Source organism: Plectropomus leopardus, chromosome 14 (genome assembly GCF_008729295.1).
Source record: "Plectropomus leopardus isolate mb chromosome 14, YSFRI_Pleo_2.0, whole genome shotgun sequence".
Lineage (NCBI taxonomy): Eukaryota > Metazoa > Chordata > Actinopteri > Perciformes > Serranidae > Plectropomus > Plectropomus leopardus.
In genome coordinates, this window is record NC_056476.1 from 29,174,265 (window position 1) to 29,190,540 (window position 16,276).

Here is a 16,276-nt window from a genome sequence, read left to right on the forward strand (position 1 = left end):
GTTTCTTTCCAGAAATCCTGGCCAGGTTACTCAACATAATCTACAGACGTTGTTGTGAGCAGTTTCATGTAGTAACTATTTTCTTTCTACCAATCTTCATCTACCAAGAGTGGTAGACTGTTTCTGGAAATAAATGTTGCTGTTGTACTTTCCAAATGTCATGTTTCAATACTGCAAACACCGCAAATAACATTCCATTCTGCATCGATTGGGGTGAAGGCAGAAAACTCAGAGACATATATATCCAGACAAATAAAAGCCAAACTCTCTGCATGGCTAGATGCCACTGAGGTTTCAAGAAAAGTTGTGAACCAAGCATTTAATTTTCTACTATTACATTCTGCCTGAATATTGGATTTGTTTTTATATGTCCCCTTGTAGTCCCATTACAGTTAGTCTTATTATGTCTTTGTCATTTTGATGTAACAGCAGTTACTGAATTACAGGCGTCTATAAAGTTAAACTGCCCATACGTATGTAGCACATTAGAGCTGAATAACCCCTGCTGAACTCCGCTTTGAATGAGCTGTTGGAAAAGCAGGACACATCCTGACACCTTGATATGTGCCGTCTGCAGAGCGTCTTCATAAATCCTAATCCTGAGGTGGTGCCGGACACATCACTCTGCCGGGCCGATCGATAACAGCTGCCGGGAGGACGTACACAGATAACACACAGCTCCCTCAAAATGCACGGCAAAATCAAGTCAGAAAAATACGGAAACTCAATTAGATCGTCACATATGTTCATTGAGCCTTGTCAAGTACACTGAAGGATTAAATGTTATCAGTCTAATTTTCAAGCCAGTACCAGGTCTGTTGATGTAAAACCACTCCAAAGCACTCACAGGCTACTTACTTTCTGCTAATAAATGACAGCTAATAGACAAACCTATCAGATCCATGGACTACTATGTGATCTTATTAGCTGGCTGTCAGTGGAATGCACAGACAGTTGTTGATGGGACTGAAGGCAATGTGCACATTTTCATTAACAGCTGATGAGCTGTTTATTGCTTGTGTGCTGATGCTATTGATTGATGTTGGCAGCGGCAAGCTTTCTAGAGCCTTGGGGACGGTGTTGTCTATCAGGAGATGTGTCATTAAAGCACACAGCACTCAAGAGTTCATGCAGACATACTCAAGGATTAACAAAGAAGTACGCTGCCACGCTGAGTCAGAGCGATTCATTGTGGTTGCCATGATAACAAATCTACTTTTCCTCATCAGCAACAAAACACAACTCAGACTGTTGGAGTTCAGCTACAGAAAGGCTGCAGTCCTGGATGTGGGCAATGAAGAGCTGCAGACAGAAAGAGACTGAACCCCATCTGGCGTGGAAAAGGCCAAAGTCACAAAGGTGGAGTGACCTGATATTTGTTCTCTTTACCACCATGCAAAGTACAGTAGAACACGCAGTTCCTGAATGCTCCCTCATGTTGAACTTAAATAGAGGAATAGAGAATGTGATATTAACATCACTAGAAACTTTTAAGATGGGGCACTATTTTGTAACAATCATGCTGTGATACCTGCAAGGCCCCAGAAGGAGCGTTGGGCTTTAAAGCCAATTGTTAAACCATCTTCAAGGTGACACCACAATCATCATCATCATAGAACATCGGACAGATTATTGACAATTAATTAACAGCTCTCACATTTAAACAGACTTTTCAAATTGCTGCAAAATGCTGAATAAAATAAAAAAGATCATGAACAGGGAAATGATGGCTTAAATGTAAGCTTAATTAAAATCCATCCATCACACATAGGCTCAGTGATTATTTAGGTTAACCCAAGTAAGTTTATGATGGCACCTTCAAGTTATATTTCACACAAGACAGTGAAGTCGCAGCATGGTCTTAGAATGTAGGCCATGGAAAGTGTCTTAAAATAGGTCTTCAAAGGTTTAACTTCACGATTCCTACATATCCATACCCTGTCTTATGTCTTTCAAATATACCACATAGTATTTTGACAGTCTACAATCTGATATTTTTATCGAAATGATGCAACTATTTCTTCTCGTGTACTCTTTATTTCCTTTTCAAGTTGAGAGTAGCCAAGGCCTTTACATGTATGCATAAAAAAACACAAACACAAACTCTGCACTGGGGCAACGAGGTGTCCTTTATTTTTCCACCCAGAAGGTGGCAACCCTACCCTCACAGCACCTGAGGAAAAACAAATACACTGTCACATGATGCCCGGTAGCCCCCGAGCATGGATGGGGCTTTGTACACAGCAACAGTTCTTGCATGAAACTTTAAACTTTTGCTGAGGTTTGGCCTTTAGTTCACACAACAACGGTGTTTTGGGGTCTGGAAATGCAAACTTTTGAAACCGGCTTCCAGAGTGTAATCTTCTGAAAATGCCCCCCCTTCTGCGGCTGTGTAAACTGGCAATGCAGGGATCCTGTGAGAACAGTGATGTCACATGCTGTTCTTCTATTGTGTTTCATTACAAAGTTATACCACCAACTACTGGCCTGGCATGCATACTACAGCGTTTTCGCATGAGACTCATTTTCATAATGTTATCACATGAACGTGGATTTTTTTGGATAAATGCAAAGAAAAGACTATTCTATTTTTAGTGGGGTTGTTTTCACCTAATGGCTGGAAACCCCTTCTGCCGTGCTGTAAACTTGTCTCAGTTATCTTGATAATTATTGCTCATAACCCTTACTTTTAATCGCACCCCTTAAAAACTTCTGTTTAGAGGGCCTCAACCTTTCATCCTACCCACCTATTCCAACAAGAATCGAGACTCCCTACCCCTAGACATGAACACATAAAACAGAGAGGTAAGGGCTAAGTGGTGGGGGCAAGGGTCATATTGGGATTGGGCTCCAAGATTTTGAGGGGTTGAAACCGAGTCAAGACCACGTGAACCATGAGAAATGTCTTGATATACTGAAATAATCAAAAGGCATTGCAGAGATGATTTTTTTAAATGAGAGCTTACCATTGTTTTCTTTGAGCAAATACAAACAGTCGCTAAGAAGCTAGACTCATCTTAAACATTGTTACTCCACATTCCTGTTTTGTACAGTTTAGTGATGTCCCTGTAGAAGTGGGCTTGACTAGTCTTAAAATTAAATCCTGAGTCCTCTGTCTAAGACTGAGAAGAGTAAATATCGAGTCAGAGATGAGACCAAGTTCTTAAAAATTGGTCTTGAGACCAATCTTTAGACCAAGACCAGTCTGAAGTACTAAAAAGATGTTTAACATAATGTCAGGAGCAATTCTTGTTAAGTAACCCTGAAATAATCATCTACTGTTCTTGTTACAGATTTCTTTTCACACTGTTTTCTAACACGTACATTTCATCCCTGTCAAAAACAAATCTATGCACCCTATATTGTCATATCCACCCACATCATGTACATAAAGCAAGTTGTTAGATGAATCATTTCATATCTGTTCAGCACCCTTTGCACTATTGTCCTGCTGTTTACTAATTCATTTTATTTTGTGTCTGTACATTTACAGCAGCAGAAAGCAGAGTCAGAGTCCTTATATATGTACTCATAGTTGGCCAGTAAAGACACTTCTGATTTGGTTGCTGGAAACTTGATTGTTGCAGCAGCACAAAGACAGCAGTTAGAATAGATGAAGTTAAAAAAAAGTAATAAGTGGTGTAAAAAAAAAAAAAAGACAGAACTGAACAGAGCAGAACAGAAAAGAAATGCAAGGTAAAGTGACAATGATATGGTTAGTTAATTTGCACAAATATAAAATCCAGGTCTGGAATTATTCTAAATCTTGTCGCTGCTCAAAAACATTCAGCATAACCATCATTAAAAAAAATTAAAAGAATTAAAAAAAAAACTTTGACTCCTGCCCTCTTGTTCTGCTGTACTTACAGCATCTCAAGATTGTTCTCTTCATTTATTCAGCTGGGACCACAATGTATTGCAAAAAATTACTACTTACAGTGAGATTGCCAAAAAATAGTCCATTTTGTGCAGCTGACAAATTAAAGAAAATAACACTACCTGCAGAAAGTCTTCATATACCGCCGCCATGTTAGGAATTTTGGCGTAAGATACTGACACCAAAAGCCACCTTCTGCTGTGGTATGGTACGTCAGTTTATAACATGGCTGGACAGAAACTTTTGTGGTGTTATTATATGATATTCTACTGGTTGGCTGGACGGTACGTGCTGCAGCAGCATGACATGCAGACGGGTGGCATCAGCTGAGAACATGGCACCATATGGCAATATGATACGCTGTCAGGTTGAAATGCTGCTGGTAACAACATAATATAAGGAGCAAGGGTGCCTGAAGGTCGAGGGGAAGGGGGTTGAAGATTGCAGATGGATACAGGTGAACAGTGGGGCAGGGCAGCGGTGAATTGAGGCGAATTGGTCGCATATAGTGGGCTTGCACCGTAATATGTAGACGCAGAAGTCCGCTGACAAAGCAGCAATATGTGACGACTGGGGATGAGAACATGATGGCCCAACACATGGATTTCAGAATACTATTCAAAGAAAACCATTTGTAATATCTGTCTAGATGAGCTGTGTCACATCCTCTGCAGAGTCCCCCTTGTATTTGCAGGGAATGCTGGGATCGCCATTGACATCCGCGGGACAAATAAAACGTATATCTAGGCATGAATACACGCCGTGGTCCTTTTTGCAGAGAGCGCTGTGCATCACCCGGGCAGAAACAGTGCCACAGCTGATCAGTCTGCATGCTGAGAGAAGGAGTCGGACCTCGGCGAGCGAGCAGCGAAACCTCATGTCGCATCACTGTCGCTTTAACTCACCAGCTGCTCTTGCTTCTGACAGCACAGCATGTCTGATGACTAAGGCCAGTACGGTCCTGACAATGATCTGAAATCTCCCTGTAATCTGTTCACTAACTGCCAAGTTCAGTAGAGCTTCACAAGCATACAGGCCCTGTCTGCCGGCTTCACGTCAATGTCAGGGACAAGGTCGCTTGATTTGTAACACTGTGACATGAGAAATGTCCTCCGGAAAATCTGAGGGAGGACGCTTCTTCCACCTGGCTCTTTGTCCATAAATAAACAAACCCAGCATTCGCAGGAATAAGTTAGGTTGGTCAGGCTGTTCTCATGCACTGTGCAAATGTATACTTGCGAAAAGTAATGCGCCACAATATGTATATGACCGACGTAATCAAGGACGGTTGCAAACATGTGACCAATGCACTGACGGGAGTAAAAAAATAAGTAGTCAACATAAAAAAGCATGCTGGGTGAGTGAATGGGTCACAAAAAACATTCCCCCAGAACAGTTGTGTGGGACCAAGTGAAACCCAGTGAACTTGAGTTATTACCATGTTTCTATTCCTAACCCTAACAATGGTAACTTCTGTTAACCCTTTGGCGCATTTTATGCACTTTACATTCTTTATTTTTTGATAATTTTGCTCTGTTCATGCATATGGCACAATTTCCAGCTCAGCTCCTGAGATATTTCTCAAATACACTGTGGAAACAAAATTGTAACATTTTGTTAAGTGCAAAAAATGCACCGTTGAAATATACCACCTCAAAATATTTCACATTCCACATTACAAAGTGACACTGCCCGACAGTGTATCAAACCTCCGTGAAAGGTGGCTTTTGGAGTCAGTATCTTACACTGGAATCACTGACACAGTGGTGGTATTTGACAACTTCAGAATGAGAATGGGCTGAAGAATCAGTCAATGAGATGGACAACCATTCACAATCACAACTGCAAGCAATTTCAAATCAACCATTAGCATGTGTGTCTTTAGACTGGGAGCAAACCCACAGTGACACAGGGAGAACCATCTTTCTGTGAGGCGACAGTGAACTGCTGCTAAAACTGGGAGGTGTGAACATATGCTTAAGTAATGTCAGGCAGGTAAACCTTTATGATGGTTGTAGCACTGTTGTTCTCTAATGTTGACCTTTTGAATTAGTATGAAATTAGTTGACCTGTCAGACCTTATGGTACAGCTCTAATTTAGCATCAGTGCAGCTGGATTATTGTGCTCCCTGCTGACTGCAGAGGGCTGATGGAGACTGCTGGGCACAAAGTAATGGCTGCGCTGGATGAGATGCCTTCAGGCCTGTGGGCCATGCAGAAATATAATGCTTCATATATTCTATTCAAACGTGAGAGAAAGAGGCTTTCATTCGATGGAACATCCTTTGTAAGTGAACCTTCATTGCATTTACAGTGTTCAGCCTTGTGTCCCTGTATTAGTCATAAAGCAGTATAACCCTCAGCTCACTTCCTGCCAGTGATCTGTGTGTCCAGCTGTAGCAGCCACATTTACTTTTGGCATCCACTGGCATATTTTAAATTTTGGCTGAGATAAGTTTGGTTCTCTTCTCTATGTTTCTGGGCAGCCTTGGTGACATCACTTAAGCTCATTCAGCTATCAGAGTTCAAGATAGCTAAAAAAAGCTTAAAAAAACGATTATGAGATCCACTGCCAAAGGAAAAGAAACCTTGAAAAGAAATCTAGTGGACCAGCCTGCATTTCCTTAAAAAAAAAACAAAAACTCCCATTTATCGCAAAAAAGGTGATAGTTCAGGTGATTTGAAAAAGACATATTTCACCAAACAGCAATGGAAACACTTTTTTTCCAGGTCACATGATGCTATGGCTATGTGCTTGTCAGCAGGAACTGGCTCCCTGCAGCAGGAGCTACAAGAGCTGTTATTGCATCACATAAAAGTTGAGTGGATCATCCGGAAGTTTTGAATCCACAATTCCTCTGAAATCGTCGGGGACTATCACCACCCAGAATCCCTCATATGTGGCTGCTTCCACGTTTAATGTGCTTGTCTTTCCATCATTGCTTCATAACACGCCTATGTGGCCTTGGATTGTAAATAATGACAGCTAGTGTGGTGGCTGCAATAGAAATAAAGCTGCTAATGTTTTGAACATCCATCACCATGTTTGTTGCAATGTTATCACCTGAGGAGAAGTCACAGGACATCACTCAGTGGAAACATAATCATCTAGCAATTGTGTTTTATTGACATTTTGAAAAATAAAAAAACACTGCAAATCTGCAATAGTTGCTGGTAACATCTTTTGCTTGCAGTACAAAGAATACCTACTCAACTGAAAAATAAAGGGACCAGTGAACAAACAAAGCACAAATTTAAAAAGCCCGGTCATAATATATATATATAATATATATATATATATATATCCGGTCATAATATATATATATATATATATTATAAATGATACATATATGTATCATTTCATTTTCTAAAGTGATCTGGTCTATGAGCTGACTTTGTTATTGGGAGCTGGGTGGGGTGATGGCTGGTGTGACACCTACATGCAATGCCTGCTAAGCTGCACACCAGTGGGGACTGTGCCCCCTACACTGAGGATTTTAAGAAAAAAACTATCTTTACCTAACCATAACCAAGAAGTTATTGTGCCTAAACCTAACCACACATTGAAAAGTAAAGTTTCAAAGTATCTGCTACATAATTATGTTTAAATATAATGTATCCAGAGTTTGCAGAAATGTACAATGGCAACATTTTGGGGGCGCGACTGAAAAATGTAAAATCAACTAAATATGAACATAATATAGCCAAAAGGCAACATATAGGGCCTACCTCCATACATAGATCACACCACAAAATCTAACCATTTAAACCTGGGTGGAATTTTGAGAAATTTGTGTCAGGCCAAATTGAGTTTGAGCAGAGAATCAAAGCTCTTAATGAGATGCAGTGATTGTGTGATGGTGTGATGGTGATGGCAAAACATTTTCTCCCATCAGAGGTGAGAACAATTAAGTGCACCACCCCAACACAGTGGGGAAGTGTGAAGGAAATTGTGGTGCATCCTAACAGATGAGAGGAGACTGAGAAATGGTGGCTTGAAGCTTCAAGAGAAGTGACGGACAAAGCAGAAACTGAGAGGATCGGCTATTAAAGAGGGACTCGGGGAGAATCTGTCAGCTGATTTCTGCATTGCGCTTTAAATACCAACTCACAATCATCGCTCTCTGTGCATAATGCCTCCTGGTATATTGCAACTTGGGTCTTATTTTTGTAGTTTTGCCCATCATTTCTATGATGTTATTGTACTCATGAAGTTAATTTGCTGAGATCGGTGACATCACGACACCACAGTCTGAGGGGGCTAAAAGCATAAGCAGTCAGATGATCAGGCAGGTTATAAATAAACCAACCGTTTATCCAGATGAGACTACTTTGTTTGAAGCTAAAACTTAAAGCGAGGGCACCTGAAATGTTCCTAATAATCCGTCTATTTCAGTTGTGTAAAAACTTCTATATAGACAGTGATTTTGAGAACCATTAGACTGATTTGTCTGATATGTTAGCATCATCAGTTTGTCTTTTCTTCCATGCCAACAGTTTGTCCATCTCATACCTCACATGTCATTTTGTGTCTGAAAAAACATTTCTATTCAAATCTTAAGAGAGACTTTGTGTTGTCGTCAAGACCACTTAAACCAAGACCAAGTCACAACCAAGACTAGAGTGTATCAAGACCGAGACAAGATCAGTGCAAGTCCCACACTGCCTGACACGCTTAGGATAAAATGTGTAACATGCAAACTATGGGCAGTTCTCAAACTGATCTCAAAGATCCACATTCCCATACAAACACCTTCAGAAAAACAAAAAGATCCCTATTCATTCACCTCTCTAATGACCATACTATATATATGTGTGTATGAGATATCATGAGAGATGGGATAAAACTAACAAAAACTTCTCATCAAAAATGAGTGATGTTATTGTTGCATTTGAGGAAGGGAGTTACACATCCAATCACAGTAATGATGGTGACAAATAAATCCCACAATGTACTGCAGTTAAGTGATATTCCCCAATTGTGATCTTAACCAGTCTTGAAATAAAATTCTGAATTCTGACTTTGTCTGAGCATGAGACAATAGACCAAGACCCTCAAAAAGTGTTATTGAGACTGATCTTGAGACCAAAACCAATCTTGAGTTTTGCAATATAGGACTGGTTAATATGGCTTAAAAATAATTATGCAAGATTTTAAACCCAAATTGCGACACACAATATATGGTATTTTTAAATCCTCTTAACTACTGTAGACTACTAAAATGCAGACCTAATAAATGAACTACATTTACAGTAAAGTTAGTAAAGTTAGTAAAGTTAAATGAATACTGTTATAGTAAAGTTAAATAAGTATTGTTGTAGTGAAGTTAAATAAGTACTGTTAAATTAAGGTTAAATAAGAACTGTTATTGTAAACTTAAATGACGAACTGTTACAACAAAGTTAAGAAAAGTATTGTTACAATAAAGTTAAATGAAGTATTGTTACAATAACGTTTAATGAACTATTGTTACGATAAAGTTAAATATGTGCTCAGAAATGTTGACCAGCTGGTCTGTATCTGTGTCTGTTGTATGCTTCTGAGCAGGTTGTGCACACAGGGTTTATCACAGCTTTTTTGCTAATTACAGCTGCTGGACTAGAGGCTGGTGTGAGAGCCGTGAGACTGAATTAAAAAAAATAAATAAAAATGAAAGAGCTGCAATAGTTAATTCTCTGTGAGTTTGTCATTATAAATTACACAATGCATATTACACATAGTCATCTGATCATTTGCTAATATAAATAAATACTGCTTAGTGCAGCTTTAATATTGTAGCTACATGTTTGATGAGTCAAAATCTATTGTCTTTTCAGCTTTATTCCGCCCTGATGATCTGCAGTGGACCTGCACACCAGGCAGTATATGCCCTGTATTCTGACAACCACTGCTTTCCCACCAAAGGTGATGAAGAAGCAGAGAATATGATGTCGATGAGTTAAGGTTTCCCTGTACAGAGCAGTCAGTCATTGCTGTTTCAGCATCATTTTTCACTCTTAAGATTCAATTTGTCACTTTCTGTGTGTAAAAGATTTCCCCCTGGCACTGAGATTTAATTTAGACTGATTGGGTCTATCTACAATATCTGCTCCACAGAAGTGAAGAGAAAAGGGGGAGCTGAAACACACACTTTTTAAAAAGAAATTCTCACTTTTCTAAAGCCACAAAGTAAGATTTCTACATTGAATCAATGCGTCCCATGTGTCATAAAACCATTCAGCCTTCTGGTTTAACTTGGCTCCCGCTCAAGTGGCATCTCATGCCAGAAGCTTCCATCAAATGGAGCAATAACACGCCCTCCCCATCCTTGTTTTCACTGAGATGCATAATCAGGCAGGACACCCCGGTCCAATCAGTGACCCAGAAAGACACGGTCCAATCAGAACTGGGCACTGGGCTCCATCCATTTCCCACCAGTACCTTTGACAGCCCCAATTCAAGCTGCTAAACAATTCATAACCACGGCTCACAATCACAGCACAGCAATAAGTCCATAAACACAATCCCCTCACATCCATGCTGCCCTACGAAGGCTAACTGCAGTAACTACACTGACAGTGAAGCTGAGAAAAACTGTCCACAATGCAGTATCTATATCTACTGCAGTTTGCCAAAGGTTTTGGTTGGATTTTGTAGTTACTGCAATTTTTACACCCTGCTTTCTCTACAATGGAAGATCAAACCAGATAATGTTGTCACAAGATAGAACAAAGATCCAAAAGTTTAATTTTGTTCATAAATCAAATATGACCACAGTTGTAGTTGCTGTGGTTAGCCTGTGTAAGGCTTCATAGTTTACAAGGAAAGAGCCATCATGCAACATACTGGTCCAAATCAACATGTTCTCAATCAACTGGTCACATGGTGTCGCTTTGTCAGTGACCTCTGCATCTACCTATGACGTTTTAGGTGTCCTTCTGCGTCAGCTGTTTACGCCCCGGGATGCCATTACAGTGATGTCAACAAATGCACATGGTGGGATGAAGCAGCACGTCATTATGTTTACACAACAGGAGAACATGGTAACGAACTTGACGGTCATGATGGTAGGATTAGGCAAAAGGAGCACATGGTGAAATGTAGGGAAAAAACACACACATCAACACAGAAAGCAAATTGCGGACTCCTGCATGAAAGTCAATTGTTTGTGGTACTCATCCACCTCCCCACCCGTCCTATAGGCACACTCACAGTTCTTATATTACATGGTTACTGGCAGCATTATTACCTGACTCTGTCCTTCAACATGTCATGCGCACGCAACGGTTCTGTGCCCTCCAGCCATCCACCAGCGCATCATAACAATGCCACCACTTCTGTCCGAGCGCGTTCTCATCTGACACCATCCAGCCACGTCCCAGTTGGATGTGGAGGCTGGCTTTTGGCGTCACATGCGTATGCCGAAAGCACTGACAGAGCGGCGCTATTTCATGAGTTCAGAATGAGAGCACACTCTCTCAATTTACATATACTGAACAGTAGTTAGCCTCTCAGCCTAGCCTCTGAGACAAAATGACACATTACAGTTTCAGGCTGAAAGACAACTGAATGACTCCAACTCAGCAAAAGTTATTACAATGCTGAACATGAATGTATTTGAATGTGAGTTGCAAGAAAGATAAGCCAATGACAAAAGATCCTTCATATCCCAGCACTGGTCTCAGTCATCACATGCTTCCACTCTCACAAGTTCTTCCTTTGTTTCTGGCACTTTGCTTCTTCTGTGAGGACAAGTTCCTAGGAAACTATATTTAGGCATTGCTCAGGCTGTTACTAAATCCAGATACTTTCAAAGGTTGCTGGCAGTGCTGTCCATTGTGATTGGTCAAGCATATATGACATCACATTAAAACAAGGACAACAACAATAAGTACAACAACAATGACTGCCACTCTAATGCATCCGTGTGGGAAAAGACAGATATATTAAAGAAATACTTCAACTTCAAAAAGACCATTTGTATTATGTGTGTTATGTAGAATTTATGAGGAAAACTTTGTTTTTCTTGCGTGCCTTCTCAGTGAACGGAGAATCCAAAAGGGCTAAAAATTATTCATGAATTCAAGTAAATGGAGTCTATGTTTAACAGCAGTAAAAATATATCAAAACATCCATTTGCAAACTCTCACACAACTGCTGCAGTATAATCCAAGTTTCATTTATACAGTTGTATTCTCAGTACTTCCCAAACACACGCATTTTCAATATAATGTTAACATTTAAAACACTTCAGCATCCAAGTAGCGTGCCATTATGAATCCTAACTAATAAATTGTGATGTTCTAGTGAAAATGAATGTGTTTGGGAGGAACTGAGCACACGACTGTATAAATGAGACTCGGATTATACAATGCCAGTTTGTGTGAGTTTGTAAACAAGTGTTTTGAAATAGTTTTGCTGTTGTTAAATGTGGACCCCGTTTATTTCAATTCATGAAGAATGTTTGCACTTTTTCGGATTCTCTGTTCGCTGTGGAGGCATGCAAGATAAACAAAGTTTTCTCCCCAAATTCAATGTAAATTCAATTCCAAATTCTGCTTCAGTATCATTTTACTGTTGCTTTTTTAGGAAATTGGTGAAGCTTTTTATAAAGTGAGACTATGTATTTGTGAGCTGTTTTTAAAAAATGCTTGTCTTCGGTAATAGACAGATTTTTCCTTCCTGTCAACATCAAAGAGTATTGAGAGACAAACCCACGTGTTGGTTGGGTCTTTTCACAGGTATTGCTGTCAGATATCATCTACAACTGGATTTGTTGACATAAGTAAATTAAAAACACCAGCTATACAATATCTCTGTTTCACTAAAAAAGGTGCAGTATACATGAACTGAATAAGGGACTTATGGTAAAGGCAGCAACAAAACAAAGAGTGTATAGCTGCAGTAAATCAGCAGCAGTTGGCATTCTCATTATCCCCATGTGTTTAATATCAGACAATTACTTTTGATTCTTAGGTATAGAAATATCAAATTCTTTGAGACTTTTACTCAAGGAATATTCGAATAGGTACTTTAACTTTTCTGCTGAGATATCTATACTGAGATATGGCTGTCAGGTATCAATCACCACTGGATTTGTTGACACACGAAAAACATAAAAATAACACAAGCTGTATCTGTTTCGCAAGAAAAAGGTGCAGTACACCTGGATCAAAGAAGCATCTTAACAAAAAGACGGTAACAAAACAGAGACTGTATCGCTGCAGTAAAGCAGCAGCATTTACATGCTGATTATCTCTATGTGTTAAGTACATTTAATATCATAAAATTACTTTTGATACTTCAATATAATCAATATCAGATTCTTTAAGACTTTTACTCATGTAACACTCTAAAAGGTGACACTAACTTCTACCAAAGTCATTTTCTGATAAGATATCTGTACTGAGATATGGCTGTCAGGTATCATCACCACTGGATCTGCTGACATAAGAAAAATATTCAAATAACACCAGCTATATCTCTGCTTCACAAAGAAGGTGCAGTATACCTGGATCCAATGACCAATTTATGGTAAAGCCAGCAGCAAAACAGAGACTGTAAAGCTGCAGTAAAGCAGCAGCAGTTGACATGCTCATTATCTCTATGTTAAATATCATAAAATTATTTTTTGATTCTTAAGTATAGAAAATATCAGACACTTTCAGACTTTTACTCATGTAATATTCTAATAGGTGTATTTAACTTCTACCAAAATAATATAGTGCTAAGATATCTGTACGTTTACTCAGTTGTGGCTGTCAGGTATCATCCACCACTGGATTTGTCACTATATGAAAAAAACAAAAAAAAAACAAAACAACACCAGGTACATCTCTGTTTCACAAAGAAGGTGCAGGGACTTAAGATAAAGGCAAAACAGAGACTGTAATGCTGCAGTAAAACAGCAGCAGTTTACATGCTCATTATCTCCATGTGTTAAATACATTTAATATCATAAAGTTACTTTTGATACTTAAACACAGTAAATATCAGATACTTTAAGACTTTTACTCAAGTTATATTCTATAGGTGACTCTAACTTCTACCAAAGTCATTTTCTGCTGAGATATCTGTACTCAGGTATGGCTGCCAGGTATCACCACTGGATTTGTCGATATTATTTGAAAAACTATAAAAATAACACCAGCTATACCTCAGTTTTACAAAGAAGGATCCAGTAAAAGACTTCTGGTAAAGGCAGCAACAAAACACAGACTGTAAAGCTGCAGTGAGGCAGCAGCAGTTTCAATGCTCATGTGTTAATAGCTGCATATGTTATGTCTGGCCGACCTCACACAGTTGGTTGTGCAATAAAACACAGTCGGTGTGTATTCCCTGGACACCTTGGCAGCGCTGCATTGTGCTCTGTATTAAGTGGTCAAATCATATTCTGCAGACACTCTGCTTTTCTGGGCCTCCTTCCTCCTGTTGACTCACTGACAGCCGTTATGTAATTACTGCACTGAGGCCAAAAAATGGCCAAAGCATGCACACAGACGTCTTATTCTTCTGCCTGATGTCCATACCCTCCTCCCTCTCTGCCGCTATATAGCCGGGCTTCTCTAACACCGGGCTTCTCCACGCATGCTGCGGCCGCAGATGCGTGCGTGGAATCACTAACCAGCCTCTCTCATCTCATCTCATTCTCCATGTCTGTCTCTCTCTGTGCCTTTTTTAATTCGAAGCCCTCGCCGGTTGTGACACCGCGGGGAAGTGGGCTACTTGATGCATACGGATGGGCTTTGACACATTGCGGATCTCTCCATGGTGCTGAAAAGGGGAGCGGAGGAGGAGGAGGGGGAGGAGGAAGGGAGAAAGCGAGGGAGGGAGGGAGGGGGGGTCTTTTTAGTTTGCTTCAGGAGCGGCGCTGCACCAAGTAAAGAGGCGAACCGGACTGACACGGATTTCTCCTCCTGCGCTGCACAAAACTCGCCCGACAAACTGTCACGTGGATCTCATACCGCATCGGGGAAGGATGGAGGTAAAAAAAAAAAAAAAAAAAAAAAACTTACCATGTTGACTTCAGACACCATGTCAATGCTGGCGATGTCTATGCTCATGCCAACGTCCACGGGGGCGCCTGAAACATGACAGCGGAACATTAGTGCGCATCAGACCCCAGTCCGCGCGTCACATGTTGGCTCCATGAAGCTCTTACCTCCAAAATCAGGCCGCAGACGGATGTCATAGCCCTTCAGCAGCTTGTCCACGGTGGCTTTCACGTATGACATGTTGCTGGGCTCATTGGCGCTGTGGACAGAACGTTAAAATTCACATAAGGACACGTTAAAGCCCCCAGCTGCACGTGCTGTTATGATCAGATCTCACCTTTGCGCCCCGCAGACTACAGTCGCCAGCAGGGACAAGCAGCAGACCCCCCAGCATCCGCGCTCCAGAGTAGTCCACATCACTAACTCCGATCCAGACTTTGACACAAGATCTCACGGATGCAACTTAGGCTGCACAATTATTCCAAGAGCAACGCATGCGCGTCGTTTTATCAACATCCAAGCGTCAGCGGCAAGGTGAGACCAATTTGGATGAAAATGGAGCCGCGATGGTGGAAGAGAGAGAAAAAAACAAACAAACAAAAAAAAAAACAGCCTATAGGTGTGGAGACTTCACGTGAAGAGTTGGCGCATGAAGCGGCACATACATTCTCCCAGCTCTGTATGTCAACATACGCACGCACACACACACACACACACACACACACAGAGACAGAGCACCCTCCGGCAGTTTTTTTTTTTTTTTTTTTTTCCAGTAGAGGCGGCGCAGCGGTGCGCCAAGCTCGCCTTCTTCCCGCTGCCGCTCAATTTGAAGACGTTAAATAATGAGCAGCGAGCGCGGCTGCCCGGTCACCTTTAGAGAGAGAGAGAGAGAGAGAGAGAGAGAGAGAGAGCGTCATGCAACACAAGCACGTCTGAGGAGAGCTGCGCAGTTTTTTCGAAGCGGATCCCATTCACCTCGCGTCACGGGCTGCACACCAACTTAATTAATTGTTTTTTTTAAAAATCCCAGAAAATGCATTAAAAAATGCGACGCACGACTAGCTGATGAGAGAGGAGATAAGATCCGGTGTGCGGGAGCTGAAATGGCTTCTGCTCCAGGCTGCAGGGCGTGAAGGGAATGGAGAAGAACTGTTTAACCCGTCAGAACTCATAGCTCACACACTTATAGCTGTCAGCATGGTTATTGTCATTGTGGTATCTAATTTTTGTTATTTTCATGACAGTTTCAATGAACGAATAAAATGATTCCCCAGGGTCACTCCTGGAAACATCTCTAAAGTTCTCAGTTAACCCCTGAAGGACCACTGCAGCCTCCTCAGAACTCCTGACACTGGAAGATTTCCTGAACTCTGATCATCAACTCACCTGCACTGCCACAGCTCCCTCAAGAACCCCACAACTCTT

At 40.8% G+C, this 16,276-nt stretch overlaps 1 protein-coding gene across 1 annotated transcript in view; it reads right to left on the bottom strand.

Moving 5' to 3' along the window:
• Window positions 1-15,268, bottom strand: part of gabrb1 (gamma-aminobutyric acid type A receptor subunit beta1) — a 62,355-nt gene extending 47,087 nt beyond the window's left edge. The window contains exons 1-3 of the mRNA XM_042500743.1: window positions 15,189-15,268; window positions 15,019-15,110; window positions 14,873-14,940 (exon numbers count right to left, since the gene is read on the bottom strand). Of these exons, the coding sequence (XP_042356677.1) occupies window positions 14,873-14,940; window positions 15,019-15,110; window positions 15,189-15,268 (240 nt within the window). The remainder of the gene's footprint in view (window positions 1-14,872; window positions 14,941-15,018; window positions 15,111-15,188) is intronic.
• Between the last annotated feature and the right edge of the window lie 1,008 nt (window positions 15,269-16,276).